Genomic DNA, 19,016 nt, shown 5'->3' with positions numbered 1-19,016 from the left:
ACGATACAGTGTCTCAGGTCCACCCCTAGCGGGACGGCTCCACTGCGTCGTCAGCTGGAAGGGTTGAAGAAGACATGTCGACAGGATCATTGTAGATGAAGAATGAAGAATAATTAATTATCGACGGGCACATACTTCGTACATGAGTGCCAATGAGCGTATGCCAAAGGGAGGTCATGACTGTCAGGTAGGGTGCATGCGCTGGTTGTCAGGTGTACCTACAAACAACCTTGTGCCTGCAGTTACCTCAGGCAGGACTCGTATCGCAGTGGGGCACAAGCCCGGTGAGGCGCTGCACCAGGCGGCTGGGAGCATGCAAGGACAAGAACTTGGCAATAATCGTCCGTGAAAGAACTGCCCGGAGATTTCAAGAAGAAGAATGAAAACCGAGCAAGAGAAACCGGGCATTAACGTTAAAAAATTACGAAAAACATAACCCTTTGCAAGAGGTCAGGATAAGGGTTGCGACAAAAATAGAACGCTAGCGCCAACTCCCGGGCTAATCAGGGGCCGCCCCGGCTCCCAGCTTGCTGCTGCACCGGTGTGCTGCAGCCACCTTCAGGCACATGCAGGAATCGCCAGACAATATGCCGATGAACCTTGCCAGCACGTCTGCCAATGAAGTGCAAATCGAGGCATAAGAAAAACAAATAACATTATAATTCTTTTTCAAGGAAGAAAGAACACCTGTTGCCCGTGCCACAGTGATCGATGCCCCACCTCGTACCGCCCGCGCTAAAGGCAGGTCACTCCAGGCACACTAACCCGCTGGGTACAGACTCCAGGCACAAATTTCTGAGAAAAGTCCCCAATTGTCCACCTTCTTTGTCCTTGTCCTTTTCTTTGTCTATCCGCTTGTGTATCCTTGTTCTACCTTCTTTTCCTCTCTCTTCAACCTATCCCTTTTATCCTCTTTTGTCTATTTTTATCCTCTGAGCTGCTCGCCGTCCTGGCCAAACACGTTCGCTTTATATCCGCAAACCCTTACTCAGATCAGATAACCCCCAACGATCCGACACCCTTTCGACAGCCGGTTTGCTGCCTCGCTCGCTTGATCTAGATATCTCGCTCCAAGCATTTATACAGACGATATACATACTTAATTCATCGATACGAATCCCCGCCCGGTGGGCGCTGCCGAGCTTCACCCTCTGACACCCCCAACGTCTCACGGATACGACCGACGGCATTCTCGAGCTTAAACTATCCAGTACCTCGGAGCCGGCCATGGCCACGGTTACAGCTACGACCGCGGCTCTCATGCCTAGAGATACCAATGCAAACACCAGCCCCGAGAACCCCCTGCTCGATCTCTTCAAGGACCCCTTCTCGTCTACCCTCGCCTCGGCCTCGCTCTACTCCGCCATTGGCGTCTCCATTGGCTTCACGGTCTTCCTCGCCGTCTGCTTCTCCCTCCTCCGCCCTCATAACCAGGCCGTCTACGCACCAAAGGTCAAGCATGCGGACGAAAAGCACGCCCCCCCGACTATAGGAAAGTCGCTCTTCGCTTGGGTCCCTCCTGTTCTCCACACCAACGAAGATGTCCTCATGCAGACCGTCGGCATGGACGCCACGATTTTCATCCGCTTCATGCGTATGTGCCGAAACATGTTTCTAGTCCTGAGTCTGGTCGGCGTCGGCATCCTCATACCCGTCCACCTCACAAAGGCTGCTGTCAGAGATAAGAGCGAGCTCGGCTGGCTCACCAACATTTCGCCCCTCAACGTCTTTGGCCGCGCTCAATGGGTCCAGGTTGTCGCCGCCTACCTCTTTGACGCCATCGTTGCCGGCTTCCTGTGGTGGAACTACCGTAAGATTGCCGAGCTCCGCCGCAGGTACTTCGAGACGGATGATTTCCAAACCAGTCTTGCTTCCAGAACGCTCATGCTCTACGACCTTCCCCGCGAGTCCGCCTCCGACGAGGGCATCGCCCGCATTATCGATGAGGTCGCCCCCAGCTCGTCCTTTGCCCGGACCGCCATCGCCAGAAACGTCAAGGAGCTACCCGAGCTCATCGAGCAGCACGACCACACAGTCCGCAAGCTAGAGGAGGTTCTGTCCAAGTACCTCAAGAACCCCCAGAAACTCCCCGCCAAACGTCCGACTTGCAAGCCATCCAAAAAGGACCCCTCCTACAGCTCCTATCCCTCCGGCAAGAAGCTCGACGCCATCGAATACTACACCAAGCGCATCCGCGAGCTCGAATCCGAGATCAAGGAGGTCAGGGCCTCGGTCGATAAGCGAAGCACCATGCCCTACGGATTCGCCAGTTATAGCGATATTGCCGAAGCCCACAGCATTGCCTACTCCTTTCGCAAGAAGAAGCCCCATGGCAGCACCGTGGTCCTCGCCCCCCGTCCCAACGACATCATCTGGCGCAACATGCCGCTTTCCGATTCTGTTCGCAATCGTAGGCGGTGGGCAAACAGTTTTTGGATTTTCGTGCTGACCATCCTCTGGATCGGCCCCAATGCTCTTATTGCTATGCTTTTTGTCAATTTGGGCAACCTCGGGCGTCTCTGGCCCGCCTTCAAAACCTCCCTCTCCGCCAACCCCAAATTTTGGGGACTCGTCCAAGGTATCCTGGCGCCCACCCTCACCTCCCTCGCCTATCTCATCCTGCCCATGATATTTCGCCGTCTTTCCACCAAGGGCGGCGACCAGACCAAGACCGGCCGAGAACGACACGTCATTGGAAAGATGTATGCCTTTTTCGTCATCAACAACCTCATCGTCTTTTCGTTCTTCTCCACCGTCTTTACCTTTGTCTTTAACATTATCAAGAATGCTTCTGCTGGGGAATCCGGCTGGGACGCCATCAAGGGAGCCAACAAGGGTAATAACGGCAGAAGTATCATTGATGGACTTTTCCAAGCCCTGTGCTCCAACGGCGTCTTCTGGGTCACCTACATGCTCCAGCGCCAGCTCGGTGCGGCCACCGACCTTGCCCAACTCTGGTCGCTGACGAGGGCTTTTTTCCTCAAGAAGTTTTCCAGCCCGACGCCCAGAGAACTCATTGAGCTCACCGCACCCCCGCCCTTTGAATACGCCAGCTACTACACATACTTTTTGTTCTATGCCACCTCCAGCCTCTGTTTCGCTGGCATCATGCCCCTGGTCCTCCCCGCTGCTGCCTTGTACTTTACCGTCGACCACTACCTGAAGAAGTACCTGCTTCTGTACCGCTTCGTTACCAAGACTGAGTCTGGTGGCCTGTACTGGCGCGTGGTCTTTAACCGCTTCATCTTTGGCACCATGCTATCCAACCTCGTCGTCCTCCTCACTACGTGGGTTCGCGGCGATGCCAGCCACATCCAGTTCTTTGCTGTCATTCCACTGCCGTTCCTCATGCTTGGGTTCAAGTTTTGGTGTGCCAACACTTACGACAATAAGATTCGATTCTACAGCCTCCTCAACGTCCGAAAGAACCCCGAGGCCGCCCGCGCCCAAGCGGAGCGCCTACGCAGCGAAAAGCTCGCCAGCCGATTCGGTCACCCTGCTCTGTACAAGAAGCTTATCACGCCGATGGTGCACCAAAGGGCCCAGAACTTGCTGCCCTCCGTCTACTCTGGACGATTGACGGACGGCAGGGATGTTGAAGCGGGCGACTTGATGACTGTCAGTGGCTACTCGGACATTTACGCTCTCGACTCCATGAAGGCCGGTAGAACTGGTAAGGCCAGCAACGTGCCAGGCTTCGAGTTTGTGTCGGAAAGCCACATGGACTTTGAGTACTTCAAAAACCGGGCCGAATTCTTGGACAACCACGGCGGCGCCGACTTTTACGGCATTGAAAGCGAGAGGGCCACGCGAGCGGGCACGCCCGTCTCCTTTGACGAACGTCCTGGGAGCGCCATGTCGGGTCGCACCGCGGCGTATGGCCCCCCGCGACGTGTGGGCACCGGCATGTCGGACACTAGCTACAGCGCCTACCGACCGAACGTGGACGGTGCACACTCTCGCCAGGCGTCGGCCGGCAACGAGCTGGACCGCATGCGCAGTCCGCTGGGCAACTTTGATAACTCGAGCTCCACTGGTTTGGTGCACGCACAGCCCATGGGGTACTCGGAGGTGCCCGGCCGAAGCAGCCCGGGGCCTTACGGGGAGTCGGGAAGAGCGAGCCCTGTCACCGGTTACCAGCCACTGGAGGGCCAGCACGAAGGGCGTATGAGCCCGGCGCCGCGGGGGTACCAAGAAGTACCTCTCCATGAGGGGCGTATGAGTCCGGCGCCGCGGACCCGCTCGCAGTCGCCGGGTCCGGCCGCCGGGCCGTTGGGTGCTGCACTGCGGTCGCAGACTCAGTCACCGAGCCTCGTTCGGAATATGAGCCCGGCGCCGATGAACCCCACGCGACAGATGAGTCCCGCTCCAATGAACCCAGCCCGGCATATGAGCCCGGCGCCGATGAACCCCACGCGACAGATGAGTCCCGCTCCGATGAACCCAGCCCGGCATATGAGTCCGGCTCCCGGCCGACAGTCCCCGGCCACGCACCAGGTGCAGCCCCCCCGCCCCTACGGACAGGACCAGTACGACGACTTTCAAGGCATGCCTGGGCAGCCGGGATTCTACGGGCCATCGCGTTGAAGCAGGATAGTCGGCAACCACGTATATAGAAATAGACCTGTACAAAGTGTAATTGACGAATGTGATGATCACGAGTGTGAGCGTTGTGTTGTTATTGTGCATCGTATCTGCATCATGTCGTGTGAGGTAAATTTTTATCTTGTCATGCACTTCGGACCTGACATTCCTTCGCCCATAGATACCTAAGAATAGAAGGGGATGGTTTACATTTGAATAGGAGATATACATTGCCTTGTGCGTGTGTGGCACATGGATTCTAGGTAACTAAGATCTTTCATTTTGTGAATATCGTGTGTGCATATAACATCTCAGAAAACTCATCAGCCTGTCTCATCCAAAAGCCTTCGCTTAAAGTTCAAATTCCCATTCTATACCCCCTTATTTATAACGACCACTCCCGGCCCCCTTCGCAGAATCTGTTTACCATCCCCTCCAGCGCGAGCCCCAGACCCTCCACCAACGCCTCCTCCACGACGCCGTCCTGCCAGGACAGCGCGATGCTTAGCCGACCGCCCGGCGCCGACGCCACGTTGACGCCGACCGCCGCGCCCGTCACCATGGCCCCGTTGGAGAAGAGCGCGCCCTGCTCACCGTAACCTTGCCCCAGGCCGCCTCCGCCGCGGGCGGTGTGCAGGCGCCGCCAGTCGCTAACGTGGTGCATCATGCCAGCGACGATGTTGTGCGTGGCGCGGCGGTCGGCCAACTCGCCGCGGACGCGCCGCGCCGTGGCCCAGACGGCGCCAGTCAGCGCGGTGCGGGAAAGGGCCCGCCGCCGCGCGCATGGCGGAAACGTTCGCGGCGGAAAACGCGTGGTCGGTCGAGCAGAGAAGCACGCGGAGAGTGTCTCGCAAGGCACCGTCCACGTCGTCGCGCATGTACCGCCGCAGGCCGATTGGGGTGGCGGCGCTGAACCCGCCGGACACCTCGTCCTCCGGAAGCGCGCTTGCCAAGTATGCGAAAACGAGCGCGTGGAGGAGTGCCGTGAAGGTCGTCTGGTTTGCGCGGCACGCGGCGAGTAGCGCGCTGGTCTGCGCGGGGAGGAAGTCGACGGGGCGGATTCTGGTGGCGTATGGCTGCGAGAAGGAGATGCGGCGGCCGCTCCAGGCGGCCGGCGCTTGAGCATCGCGGGGGCGAACTCGCCCCAGAGCACGGAGGCGACGTAGAGCGGGCCGAGCGTGAACCTCACTGCCTCCTCCTGCGGCTCCGGCAGCGCGGGGGGCTCCGGAAAGGAGAGCACACCGCTGTCGTCGTCTCCGGGCGGGGAGGAGTTGTTGAGCGCGGCGAGGAGGTGTTCGTGGAAGGCGCGCCCGCTGGTGCCGTCTAGCAGCGCTTGGTGAAACGCGAATATCACGTCCTCGTAGTTGTGCTGCTCATCCCGCACGATCGTCAGCCGCCACGGAGCCCTCGTCTCCGTATCCTGCCAGAGCGCGTTGTGCTGCGCGGCCTGCACGCGCGCGACCTCCCGATCCAGCGCCGCGTCCTCCGCCGCGGCCACGACCACCACGGACACGTGCTCCCGCCGGTCAAGCCTCCGGTATGTGCGTGTACCGCGCCGCATTGGTGTCCTCGCCGGTGATGCCGACGTGCAGCATCGGGTGCGCACGCACGACCGCGACCAGCGCGGCGAGCAGGCGCGGGGAGATGGAGGTGACGGACGCGCCGCCGGGTGAGCGGGAGCTGGGGACGTACCGCGCGGAGACGGTGACAGCGCGGTAGATGCCGAGGCTGTGGCGGGAGGAGGACCAGAGTTCCCTTAGTTTGGTTAGCGAACAGTGTAGAGAGAGCGTAGGAAAGGAGGCATTTACATAGGGCCGAGACGGCGGAGTACGGCATTCTCGGAAGGCATGATGCGTAGAGGGTCTAGATATTGAAGCGAGGAAATGGGCCGCTTGATGGCCGTGATGGTCGAGATATCGTCATAGTCGTGACGATGGCGCTGTTGTGTTGGTGGCTTGTGAACTAGATGGAAGTAGGTCGGTGCTTCCTATTAGACGAGCTGGCCCCCTGACAACGTGGCACGGTAGGTCTGGAATTTCTTTTTCAGTTCAATGAATCTGTAAACCTGTGTCACTTGAAATCTGTCTTTGCTTCCTCTTCTGAATTTCTCTGATCATTCGCTAATGACTGGAGGTTGTTGAGCTGTGGCGGCACGGTCGGTCGCGTTTTCTCACCAGCCGTCCCAACCCCATAGATAGACAGGTATAATAAGAAATATTCAGAAAGAAAATCATGAGGCAAATTAGTATCAAACAATGATGCTTTGGTGTCGTCTGTATCCTCGACACTGATCCTCGTCATGCTGCATCCATCCCCCTCCAAATACCGTCCTTGTCCACCGCGGCAGCCACCCGTGCCAAGTCAAAGCGACCGACGGCAGCGTAGAACTTGGGCATCAGACAGTCAATCGCGATTTTAAAATACCCGGGATATCCGAGATCCGCGCCCGTGTGCAGCAGCGCGTCCACGGCGATGACATACGGCGTGGCGGAGCGCATGCTGGCCTCGTCGACCATGAGGCAGATGCTTCGGATGATGCCGGGTCCCATTTCATGCGACCAAGGACTTCTTTCTTGGCCTTTGTCTTTGTCTCTTTCTTCTTCGTCATCGCCGCCTTCATCATCTTCCTCCTCCTCGTCTTCATCTTCGTCTTCGTCCTCCTCATCCAGGCAAAAGGTTTGAAACGCCGCAGACACGCCCTCTGGTCCTTGACCGGCCAAGTCCAGATCGTCGTGAATGCGCGTGAAAACCTTGTCGTGAAGCTTCTCTATCGCGCGGGACCATTCTCCGGCCATGCCCTTCTCCAGCGCGGTGTCAAAGTTCCGGCGAAAGGCTTGCCACAGGTCGTCGTCCTGGTAGTATGTGCGCATCAGGTTGAATCCGTATTCATCGAGGCCGAGAGACTCCATCTCTTCGACGTATTCGACAATATATCCACTATTCGGTTTTGATTGCGCCATGCTGGTGGCTCGTGTTGTGATGAATTTCGATGCAGGTTTTGCGTGCGGGGCTGAGGATGTTACGAGGTGACGGCGGCAACTTCTCGACGAACGTAGATGCATATGGGCCCAACCTTCAATTGATGGTGTCGGCTAATGCTGTTTTCGAGACATTATCACGAATTAGTAAGAAAACCGGTCAGATCAGACTTAAAATTTCCTTTCCATCTTCTTTTGCCTTGTCTAATGACAGCCTACTGGAGAATTATGCTGCTGCTGGTCACTCAGATTCATTCACGATTCAGTGCAAACAATTCACACGCATAATGCACTGCTCTACTTTCCTACTTGAGAAGACATATACCTCCTAATTTTAGCAGCATTCCCGGGCTACTCGACTTGTAGAAGGAGCTTCACACGGGCTCGGTGTCTGACTAGATGGGGCTCTCGCCCTCTGCGGCATCCCGTTCCAGGGAAGTCAAAATTAGGATTGTAGGATAAGTGGATATGGCAGAATGATTTGCTTTATTTTTTGCGCTAGTTTTTCTAGCGAGAAATGGTTGGAGAGTTGATGGGGTGTAAATGGGTAAGTTGACGAAAATCTGAACAAACGGCGGGAGGCACAGCAAACAGCGAGAACAAAAAATGGCAAACGCGCGGAACCGGCCCCATCCGGCTATCCAGTATTTTGCTGGCCCAGACTGGTCCAATTCGGACAAAACAGAGGCCCATACACTGGAGGAGGCCGAGCAGGGTGACTGGCGTATTCTTGAGGAGCAGAACTGCAGGGCCCTGTGGAAGGACTGCATCCAGTATGCGAACTGCACGCCCTGGGACATTGTCGGCGAGAAACCCGATAACGATTCGTACCGGGAGGCGAAAGCCTAAATTTTGCTCTCACCTGGCCCGAATCGTCGTGCACAGCATCTGGCCGAGAGGGTTCCCCGGCGCGCACGCCTTGAACATCGCCGTGGCGATACAGTACGCCGTGATCCTGCGTACCAACGATCGACGGCCATGGGATCCGGCCCCCGCCAGCGCCGATTCGCTCTACAGTATGATGCGGGAACTCACAGAGGCGGATGGGCCGATGTGGCAGAGGCACCGCAAAGGCCGCGAACTTTCCGCGGAGCAACCTATCAACCTGTCGCCCATGTCGCTCGTTTTCCGCGCTCTCGAGACCGAGGTAATCACTTCTCGCGGCTCTTTCGATATTTCCCATGATGGTATGTATGAGGTCAAGACGCAAGACCTAAAGAGCATCATCAAGGCACTGGACAACATTGTTACTCCACGTGTTGGAATCTCCGGTTTCTTCACAACCAGCGTGCAGCATCTTGCAACTCTCGCTGCTCGCACAACGGAGCCTAGTCCCTCTGCTCAGGAGCTTCCAGCTTTCCACGAAGTAGTCATGGTAGAGGAGAGACGTCGTCGCATCAGACGCCTCCGTCAAGATGTAGCTGGTGGCGTCAGTGTCAGTGACCCCTTCGCACATAGTGCTGGAAACAGTCCGGTTCCTTCTGAGCGCACCTTCTGAGCGCAGCCGACGGACACCGCAAGATCCGTATAATGCCGATATTAAAAAATGTGAACCACAAAGCCAGGACTCTGGAAGCTTCGGTTTGGTAAAGGTAAAGCCGCTACCCTCCACCCGAGTATCCGGCGCGGGGTGTTGCCGTTCCAGGAAGTCCGGCGTCCGGCATGGAAGGCTGTGGGAAAGCCCTTCCCACCGCCGATTTGCAAAGCATGATCTCTTCCTTGGAAGATAGCAAGATTGTCTCTCCTGGTGGTAGTTCCCCAGATGTGTATGCCCTGCTTGCGAGCATAGTACACCTTCCATTCCGGGGCGACCCAGGACCCCGCGAAGCTACCTCAAACCGAAGCGTCTTTAAGCGATTTTAGACGAGGTTTAGAAATATAAGAGTGCTCCCACACTAAAATTAAGTACTATATTCATGTTTACTTCGCCATGGTTAGCGGCTGCCGTGCGTGCGGAAGAACCTTTTCCAGCCGGTTGTCTGCAAATCAGCGAAGATGCGTTTTTTTTTCTTAACGAATTCCTGAGTGTTAAGAAGAGCGAGAGTGCTGGCGAGAGTGCTGGGGAGGGTGGCGGCGGCAGCGCACACATAGAAAGCTGAATACATTGCAGTTTGATAAAGATACCTTTCTTTGTGTGAAACGCACTGACAAATAGATGGATCCTACAGCTCCTTAGAATCCATTAGTAGCGTTACCTGAACTACCTGCAAAAACGTATCCTGCAAATAGCACCAGTACCTCAAAGTACTTGCTCGCTCGGGATAGTCGAATAGAATATCTATCTATTCTAAATATTCAGAAAGCCTCCGTTTTTCTGGACGCTATGTATCGTAAGGCAGACCTTTATTTTCCACCTGGGAATCACTTTTATTACGAGGTTCAGCCAGCAGCTGTCGCCATGGCCCAGGCATTCCAAGTTCACATATCCTCCACAACACCACAAAATCAACATGCAAATATCGCCTCGGCATTCGAAACAGTTGTATAGCCCCAAAGCAACACTAAGGTGGACTATGCAGACGCATACCAAAGTTTCCGGTCTGCAGATAGGTTCCGCCTTCTGGGATACGAGCATTTCGGACACGCGCCGGGTCAAGTTCCCTCGTAGACGAGGTTCTGCATGCCGCAGGTGGCAGCCACAACATCATGTACATGGTTGCCGTCGCACGCCGCTGCGAAATTGACCAATTACTTGTTACTCTGCTCCCAAAACTCGTCCGGAATCTCAAACTTGAAATGCTCCGCCAGCTCCCTCATCGCCTTGCCGGCCGTCGGACGTTCCTCCGGCCTGAAGTGCAGCATACTCTTCAGCGCCTCATTCTTGAACAACCCGAGGATCCACGCCTCAAACAGCCTCCCGTTGATGCACAAGTCCTGCCCTCCCGATCTATCTATGAAGTTGCTCCGCCCCACGCCGGAAAAGTCCAGCTTCCAGCGCCACTCGCTTTCGGTAAACGTCGACGCCCTGTACTCCTTCGGGCACACCATGCCCAGGAACTCGAGCAGCGCGACGCCGAACATGTAAATGTCCGACTTTTCGCCCGATGGCCGCGGGCCGTGCTGGTGCTCTGGCGGCCGATACGTGGGGTCGCCGACGTGCGCCTGGCGCTCGGCCGTCGCCGTGTCCGCCATGAGCGACACGTCCGCCAAGTAGAACTTGATGACGCCCGGGCCCTCGCGCCGGTACAGGATGTTGGCGAGCTTGAGGTCGCGGTGCACCAGCTGCCGCTGGTGCATGTACCGCAGCGCGCCGAGGCACTGCACCAGGAAGGGCTTGACCAGCGGCAGCATCTCCGGCGCCGGCTCCATCTTTATGCATGCGTGCCCCTTGACGAGCTCCGCGGCGTTGCCGTCGCACAGCGGCATCCAAAGCAGCGGGTCACTATTTGGAGTCCACCAGCTCTGATGATGCACCAGTTTGATAATGTGTGGCTAAGGGAAAAAAAACACGCGTCAGTGAACCCCCGTCGTCTACTTAGAACCAACAGCCCAACTTACATGCCGCAGCCGGTCGAGAGCGAGCGCCTCTTTCTTGAGTTCGCGTATGAGATACGGCCTCTCCGCCGGTAACAACGCCTTCCTTTGTGAGTTTACCGTCTTCATCGCGTACTCTTTACCGTCGCGGAGGCTGACCACGAGGAAAACGGAGCCCGTCACACCGGCCCCCAGCTGCTTGTAGGTGTGTATCCGCCGCAGCGGCAGGCCCTGCGCCCCGACGTGCGACGTCAGCGGCGTCCTCGACGTCACAGGCTCATAGTCTTGTGGTCCCAGCGCTTGGAATGGCCGCTTGCCCCGCGTCGTCGAAGACGCCGCGTCCCGGGCCTCGTACTCCGCCCGGAGCGACAGGCGCCTTCTCCTCACGGACTCCCAACCCAAGTCTGGGAAGCCCCAGCACAGAGAGAATTCTTCACCACTGTCAAATGAGATGGTGTAGTAGAACTCGGGGGTCATGGGCAGCACGCAGGTGTCGCCCGCGCAGCGCAGGGCGATCCCTTCACCACGCTTGCCGGACACCCCGGTCGGCGTTGCCAGCACTCTCGTCGGGTGCCCTTGGTCGCTCACGTCGCAGACCATCAGGTCGCCGGCCTCGGTGATTGTAAAAAAGCAGCCGCTGTACTTTGTTAGCAGGGCGTTGTGGAAGGCTTGCCGTTTTTCCAGTCCGGCGATACTGGCAGACATACGTTCTATAATCAGACCTACTCAACTTCACATCGTCATCTTCTTCATCGCCGACGTAGGCAATGGCCCGCGCGTCGCGCTTTGCTTTCTGATCGCGAAAGAACGCCATGCTACCGGTAGCATGTTTATTCCGGTAGTATCTGCATACGCTTCTGGCCGCCTCCTTGGTCAGTGGGACGAGGCAGAATACGCAAAAGTTCGTGCTTGCCACCGATGAAGACATCTTGACGTTTCTCGACGCATGCCAAGACCATGGAGCTGGCTCCAAGCGTTTTATACTACATTGTCGTCCAGTATAACCTTGAAGTGTTCCCACGTTGGGGCTCGCATATGCGGTCATCTGGTCTTTATCGTGGATGTGCCAATGCGGGATCTCTACTTTTACCGTCTACACTTGCCTTCGCGTTTCGCTTGGCGCTGCACTACCTGAGCCCATTGAAATGCGGGATAAAAGTATTTGGGACAGTATGTGTATTTTATTGTGATTCAATGTATATATATGGTACCGCAGTCATTCATACAGCCGCCTGTGCAACCAACTGACGGTTGGCCACACCGAATACAGTGTGACTGAATCAGTCGCCCAGAACCTGGGGTTTACAGGACAATGCAATTCTGAAAGGCCCCCAGTCTCACAAAATACAGCCTGCACACTCGTCTGCAGGAAAGGGGTTTCCTGATGCTGGGTATAAATCTTTTGTCCCAACTAACATGCAAGGGAAATTCCCTATCAAAAAAGAAAAAGAAAAGCAAAAGGAGACTTTAGTGTGCCGTCAAGGTCGTATGACTATGTATATAAACAGGATTTGCTTTCAGTGACTATAAGCTCACGCTTTTATAATGGAAAATGGGTGTCACAGCGAACTGATAGTTGTTGAGTGGCAGCCAAAGAGGCCGCCAGCTGGCAACGCGCTCGCCGTTTTCTTGCCGGGCCGTCGGGCCTGCGTGATAAGTCTTTGTCTTTGTGATCATTTCCGCAACTTGACTCAATCTATCAAGCATCAAAGCAACAATGGATGACAGCAGCAACAGCAACAGCAACAGCAACAACAGCCGCCGCCGTTCTGGCGGCAACAATAACAAGAAAAGAGGTCGAGCCACAGCCTCGCGCCCCAATAGTCGAGCCACTCGCATAACAGCAGCCAGGCCTCGGGCTCGGGCTCGCATCACGCCGGCGTTGTTGTTTTCCAGCCCCCTTTCCCGCTCCCCGCCGGCTGCATGGAGGAGACCAGCCACAGCTTCGTCACGAGATGCACCCGCAGAGACATGACCCGAGCCTTCCACGCCGCCATGGAAAAAACCACCATGGGCGAGAATCGAGCCGTAATCATCGAATTCAGAGACTGCGACCCTTTAGAGACTTCAATACTGGCGAGGCTCCTGCCCAGCATCGCTGGTGACCCAATCCCTCCCCTCCCCTCGTGGGATGACCCGTGAGATGATGCCCCGGCCAATGGCCAGACTCGCCTCCTAGGGATGGACACTACATATCCGATACCCCCTGCCCCCGCCCGGCTCGACTCTGGCAGACCCCGTGGAAGCCGGCGTGGCAGTCATGGACCTCGTGGAGGCGGCCGCGACGAAAGCTGAGCCAGTCGCGACTTTGACTCTGGCTCTGCCCCCCCGACGGAATCCAATCAGCTCTTTCTCTCATATTCCTATACCTGGTCTTATGACCTTCCTACCTCTGTGCGTACCCTCATGTGTCAAAGTGCCCGTATTGAACACGCAGGAAGCATTTAGCAACGCTCTACATGAAAGGTATTATATCTTGGTTGCGTGTAAAAAGAAATGTTGGGAACAAGCAGGCGCAGGTCGACAATACAACTGGCCGCTGTCAACTTCAACCCAACATACTTGTCAGTGTCGTTCAAGTAGAGCTCGCAAATGCGCCACAAAATGACCTGAAGTATGTATGAGATAGATAGTTATATGCTGTTGTTTCTACTCTATGCATCATCATGACTGTTAATTTCGTAAAGTGTCTCAACAGACACCTCCGCCCAGTAACAAGGTGCACCGCTGTATATAGCAGACGACGCGAATGAGGACGCTAATCTCGAGCTCGAAAAAACATCAATAAAAGCGCAGTAAATCAATCTGAAGCATTAAATTGAGTAACACAACCACCATATTTGGCGGAGATGGATCTTTTATTCTAATAAGCCACCATATACACTGCCCTAACATGCGTAATATCTGTTAGCGGCCGTTGTTGGCAAAATCAAGATGAAAGCTTTCACTCAACGCGTGACAAGCACCATCGAGGTTATATACAAAAGTACTGAGACTGCTGGTACATACGACCATAGATAACAGAGAATTCGGGGTCCCGTCTCGTTCTTGATAGTGGTTATATGGCAGGCTGGAAATGCGGTCGTTGACTCAGAAAATGGCGGGCCTTACTTCTTTTTTTGGAGGTGCTGCGACCGGAAGCTCCCCACTAGTCCTATCTAAGCATAGTGCTGAGAAAAAACAAAACCCACCAGCTTACGGAGGCAGACACCGTTTTGGACGGATGAATTTTTCCACAACGGCATCGGGCCCTTTCATCTTCAACCCACTATGTTCACGCCTTCTCTACAGCCACACCACATGCACTGTTAAGGGGGTTGACGTGTCCTCTACAGCATGTGTGCCAACGCTCCCCGACCAGTGGTGGCTAGACCTCTTTGCTGCCTTAGAATTAAGGCTCAGCTCCAGCTTTCCTTGGTAGCTAATGCCGCCCATGCCACCTGGTTACAATGCGGGGCGGTAGACCAATTTTCTCCTCATCCATCATGCTCGACATGTGCCAGCGGACCTTTGGCGATGGCAGCCCCTCACCATCGCCATCAGATATCCCTCCAGGGTTTTGTGAACCTATCGTCCAGCCCGCCCCTCACAAAAGATGCTCGAAGTCAAGCCAACGAGCGATTCCATCAGATCGTCGAGCACTTTACTAGCAGCGACCATAATTCTACCAGTTATAATAGGCCGAAGCTAGTCGGACTAGTGTACCGATATGCTATATCGTTGCAGTCCAAAGACAATGTCTTGCGCGCCTTCTTTCGCGCAATGGGACTACCTATGGAGGGGGGCGCTGTCGACTTTTCTGATGAGAAGCACACTGAAACTTTGCGTTCCCGTGTAGTAGGATTCGCCGAGCACCTAGTCAACAACTTCTTCATGCCACTACGGGCGTCGACCGCGCGTACACCCCAGCCAACGCCTCATTACCGGTCTGCGACTTTGAGGTCAAGCAGCCGAGACTTTATCGGAACGCCAGAACGGCTGTCGACTCTCCGTGGCGACTGCTTGATCCGCGATAGGTATCGTTGCGTCATATCACGAGCATTCGATATGAGCAAGGCACGCGAACAAAACAACCCAGGAGGACAGATATTCGATGACAAAGGCGACCCTATTACTGATGGCAATATCGATTGGCTAGAGGTTGCTCATATTTTACCACACTCCTTGCTCCACGTTGGATCGGAATCCGAAGAACTGGTATGTATCTAACGTTTACGTCTACTACTAAGTGTTTCTTTATTCTAATAGCTCTCTAGAGTGAATCAAGAAAGACAGCTCTAGAGATTCTTAATATGTTCGATAGTGACGTTGTTCATCTCATTAATGGGGTGGAAGTTGACCGACCGCATAACGCCATAACACTTACTCTCAGCTTGCACCGAGCCTTCGGAAATTTCGATCTTTACTTTACGCCAATTACCGACCACCCGCATACATATGAGATTAAAACCTTTCGAGGGATTGGATACACAATGCTGCCTGTTACAAGGACGCTGTATCTCGCATCGGACCATCAGATCGACCCACCTTTGCCACGCCTTCTTGCTCTGCACCGTGCTATTGGACAAATTCTGCATCTTTCAGGGGCTGGGGAGTATATTGATAATGTTTTCCGCAAGTTCGAAGATGGACTGGTACAACACGATGGATCGACGCCGTTAGGGGAACTTGTGCAGTTAAAAATGAAGGAGTGGAATGCCACTCCCGTGAACTCATGAGGTAGAAGTTGCATTCTAGGACGGATGGTGCCCTTATGGCCCATAAGATCGTTGTTGAGGAAAGAATTACTCTATTCCTAGTACAACGTAGCGTCCTCAACACTTGTTCGACTTCTGCATGTTGCAGCCTACTGAGCCTCGCCAAAGTGTCATACTCCTCATCTCTCAGTGCCAGAATTCTGCCGTTCTGCGGCGTGGTATCATTTTAGAGCTGCTCAGCGTTCGCCGCGAGTTGCTGCTCTTGCATGACGAGCTGACGTAGTCTCGCTTCTTGCTCCTCGACTCTGCTTTATGACGCTTGTTCGCGCGCATCACCTCCTAATGTACGTGCCAGTCTCTGCCTTTATAAAGACGTTAACGGTGAATGCTACTCCGCCATGATGATATAATCAAAGACGTGTACGCCCTCCGTCACATGGAAATCAGTAATGGGCATGTTAATATTCTGGTCGAAAAAAGCAGAGTAGATGAAGCGCTAAACAAAAAAACGAGGTCAAATCCGAGCCGTGCTAAGGCATCGGCACGTGCGGTTTGTCTAGAAACACGTTAGGTTTGTCTCGGCTGCGTGAGGTGTTCCGCATCGAATAGGTGGTACAATAATGCCATCCACCCCATCTTCCTCATTAGATATTATGCAGGGATCAGTTGCGCTGTAGAAAATATCTGCGCAATCAGTTGTATGCTGGTGGACGTGTTTTTTTACTCTAATTCATCTGCCTTTCGGGCGGTTGTCAACAGCCTGCGGGCGATGGCTTGGCCCGGTTCCGCTGTACCAGAGCCTTGATCTCAAAACCAAGCTTCTGCGCCAGGCGAGCAAATCGAAACACCACGATCTCATCGGCGTGTCTTGTCTCAGCAATCGCAAGCTTTTGTTTGCGCGGTCTTAGCATGCTTTGTGTTCACGCAGTGCATAAAGCCACCAACTGTCGGTAGGCAACGTCAAAGCTGTCTGCTCTCGGCATCGGGATGGATCTGAATGAAGATTAAGAGGTCTGTATAATACACTCACCCTCATCCGCGTCTTCTATCGAGAATGCATTCTCAAAAGAGCGTCGCATAGACTGCTCGGCTCCTCGAGGGACGAGGCGTCTCATAGTCCGTATTCAGTATCTAACAAATTCCTAAAGGCTGTTGGATAAAAGACAAGTCGAGGGATTCTTGAACCACGCGCTAAGCTTTAGCATCTCGTTCTACATGATCAGGGGACTTTGGATTGCCGCCCGCATTATCCATCACTTCGCCTCTATAAATCACCCTGCCAACGGTCCCTCCATCCCAAGCCCGCGGAGAGGTACATGCCGTTTGGAACACGCGACTTTGCTGGAAGTCTTGTTTCATCGCCTCCACGCAGATACGTGGTCCGCTGGCCCGGGTGCCGTGACAGCGCGTATTGGGTCGCATCCGAATGAGTATGCCTCTGAAAAAGCACCAGGGCGCGGTTCAAAGGCTCCTGTAGCGCCCACCACACCTGAAAACGCAGCCGAGTAGACCAGAAGCTTGCTTGTTGCAGGGATGCTGAAAGCGTAAGCTACGGTGTTACTTCAGTGTAGTGTTCTCCGACCGCTATATGGCCTGGGTTTAGTCTCATCCCTTGGCTTCCAACTTTGTTCAATGTTGTTTCTATTAAACTGATGTGAGGCGCAGCTTGGAGTAACGTGTCCTTTTACGATGGACAGCCTTTACCCAGTTCCAGGTAAAGATGCCAGAGAATCGAAGTATAATGACTGAGGCGGCTGTGAGCGGCCCGAGGATGGAAAACACCGTGAAACCGTATGCCGCAGACTGGAACGCATCATTGTGGCCGAGGGATTCGGTCGCCAGCCCGACCTGCATGGCAGTCAGGACAATGGCGATATACACTGTCGCGCTGGCCAGCCAAGCAAAGTGGTCGTGGAAGAAGGCGCCATACCGATCCCATCGAGCTATGTACCCGCGCATCGGCGTCCGTGCCAGGGCGTATATCTTGTTTAGACGACTCAGACGTAGCTCACCGTGGACGAAACGCGGGTCGATGCGGGGGTAGATATGTTCAGTGTCCAGCTGCCCGACGAGCATCCGCCATCCGTACCATGTCACTTCTGGCGGCACTAGATGCTTGTCTTGGGCGATACGGAAATCGCTTTCGTGCAAAAGGAGCGCGGCGTAGGAGAAAAGGAAGCCAAGCGCCCGTTGGCGGAGGCCTGGAAGCCTGCATTCCGTCTGGGTGGCACTGCTCGTGTCAGGTGAGCACCGGCATTTGCCGCAGCAGAGGTATTGAGCCCAGAAGGCTCGGTCCAGGAGGAAGCGGGGGATCGGCTTGAGAAATATCCTGCCGGCTGTCCAGACGAGGTGCATGTCCATCCGCTCCGTGACGAATATCTCCCGCCCTAGCAAGAGCTGATGGTGCAGAGCACGCGGCGGCAAGGGCAGACCCGCGACCCAGAGCCAGCCGTGGATGCTAGCGAGCCTCCGCAGGTCGAGCTCTTCCTCGACACAGGCCATGACATGCTGGCCGACAGCGGCCAAGTCACCAGACTCTTTGCGATATAGTGCGGGCAACAGCGTCAGGAGCCGGTCGTGCTCGCCTTGGCCCGCGACGGCGTGTTGCCCGAGGAGCTGGATGGAGAAGGGAGGTGCCTGTTCGCCGATCCGTCAGCTCAAACGCGTCGCGACGGAGAGTGTGATGCAAAATACCGAGCATTTCACGGTCGCCATTTTGCCTGTAGGGGTGGTCGAGCATTGTTGTAGAGGCAAAAGTTGCCCGTCGGTCGCGTCGACATGATCACGCAGCACCATGCGTCTCGGACAGCCATAGCCTCCTTGTCGCTGTGCAAGACAAATACATCCAAGTAATGATTGGACGGTGTACATGCAGCCGTACATAGTAATGATTGGCGTGGCATCGGGCGTTGGTGGGTTGCGCCCTTGTGGCATGGTTTTATTGGATGGCTCGGGAGCTGAACTGCACATTTGCTGCAGAAAGAACCTGCCACCTCATCCTAGCGTCACTGTCCTGGCGGGTGAGGCTCAGGCTCTGCTGCCTTTCTGTTTCGCGTCCACTTGGAGCTTGGTCTGCCATCCATAGGAACGAGGAAGCTCTTTGAGCAGGGTGTTGTGGAAGCAACCAGACGCTGCTATGGTTGGGGTGATTCATTCGCTAACTAGTGCGGTTCCTGGAGTGCTGCCGACGCGCCATGGCGCACCAGAGATGCTTCACTGGGCGCGTATGCATCATGTAGTGGTGCTTACGACAAGCATCGATTCCTCCGCCACTTGCACTCGA

The 19,016-nt window shown here is 55.0% G+C and overlaps 5 protein-coding genes across 5 annotated transcripts; 2 read left to right on the top strand and 3 right to left on the bottom strand.

The window, feature by feature from the left end:
- Positions 1–1,227: 1,227 nt before the first annotated feature.
- Positions 1,228–4,587, top strand: ISF_08223 (hypothetical protein; the record flags this gene model as incomplete). Its single annotated transcript, XM_018851826.1, has 1 exon — positions 1,228–4,587. The coding sequence occupies one exon, from the start codon at positions 1,228–1,230 to the stop codon at positions 4,585–4,587; it is 3,360 nt and encodes a 1,119-aa protein (XP_018700908.1).
- A 382-nt stretch (positions 4,588–4,969) lies between these two features.
- On the bottom strand, positions 4,970–7,544 carry ISF_08222 (Alcohol acetyltransferase; the record flags this gene model as incomplete). The annotated part of the gene is made up of 4 exons (XM_018851825.1): positions 4,970–6,100; positions 6,195–6,339; positions 6,393–6,546; positions 6,911–7,544. 4 exons carry the CDS (start codon positions 7,542–7,544, stop codon positions 4,970–4,972), a joined length of 2,064 nt encoding a protein of 687 aa, XP_018700907.1.
- Positions 7,545–8,168: 624 nt separating this feature from the next.
- ISF_08221 (hypothetical protein) lies at positions 8,169–9,060 on the top strand (the record flags this gene model as incomplete). Its single annotated transcript, XM_018851824.1, has 2 exons — positions 8,169–8,389; positions 8,448–9,060. 2 exons carry the CDS (start codon positions 8,169–8,171, stop codon positions 9,058–9,060), a joined length of 834 nt encoding a protein of 277 aa, XP_018700906.1.
- Positions 9,061–10,250: 1,190 nt separating this feature from the next.
- Positions 10,251–11,964, bottom strand: ISF_08220 (Protein kinase-like domain protein; the record flags this gene model as incomplete). Its single annotated transcript, XM_018851823.1, has 3 exons — positions 10,251–10,964; positions 11,061–11,673; positions 11,744–11,964. The coding sequence occupies 3 exons, from the start codon at positions 11,962–11,964 to the stop codon at positions 10,251–10,253; spliced, it is 1,548 nt and encodes a 515-aa protein (XP_018700905.1).
- A 5,413-nt stretch (positions 11,965–17,377) lies between these two features.
- On the bottom strand, positions 17,378–18,448 carry ISF_08219 (hypothetical protein; the record flags this gene model as incomplete). Its single annotated transcript, XM_018851822.1, has 2 exons — positions 17,378–18,370; positions 18,428–18,448. 2 exons carry the CDS (start codon positions 18,446–18,448, stop codon positions 17,378–17,380), a joined length of 1,014 nt encoding a protein of 337 aa, XP_018700904.1.
- Positions 18,449–19,016: the final 568 nt, after the last annotated feature.

This window comes from Cordyceps fumosorosea, assembly GCF_001636725.1.
Source record: "Cordyceps fumosorosea ARSEF 2679 chromosome Unknown scaffold_28, whole genome shotgun sequence".
Lineage (NCBI taxonomy): Eukaryota > Fungi > Ascomycota > Sordariomycetes > Hypocreales > Cordycipitaceae > Cordyceps > Cordyceps fumosorosea.
This window is presented reverse-complemented; position numbering and strand designations above follow the sequence as displayed.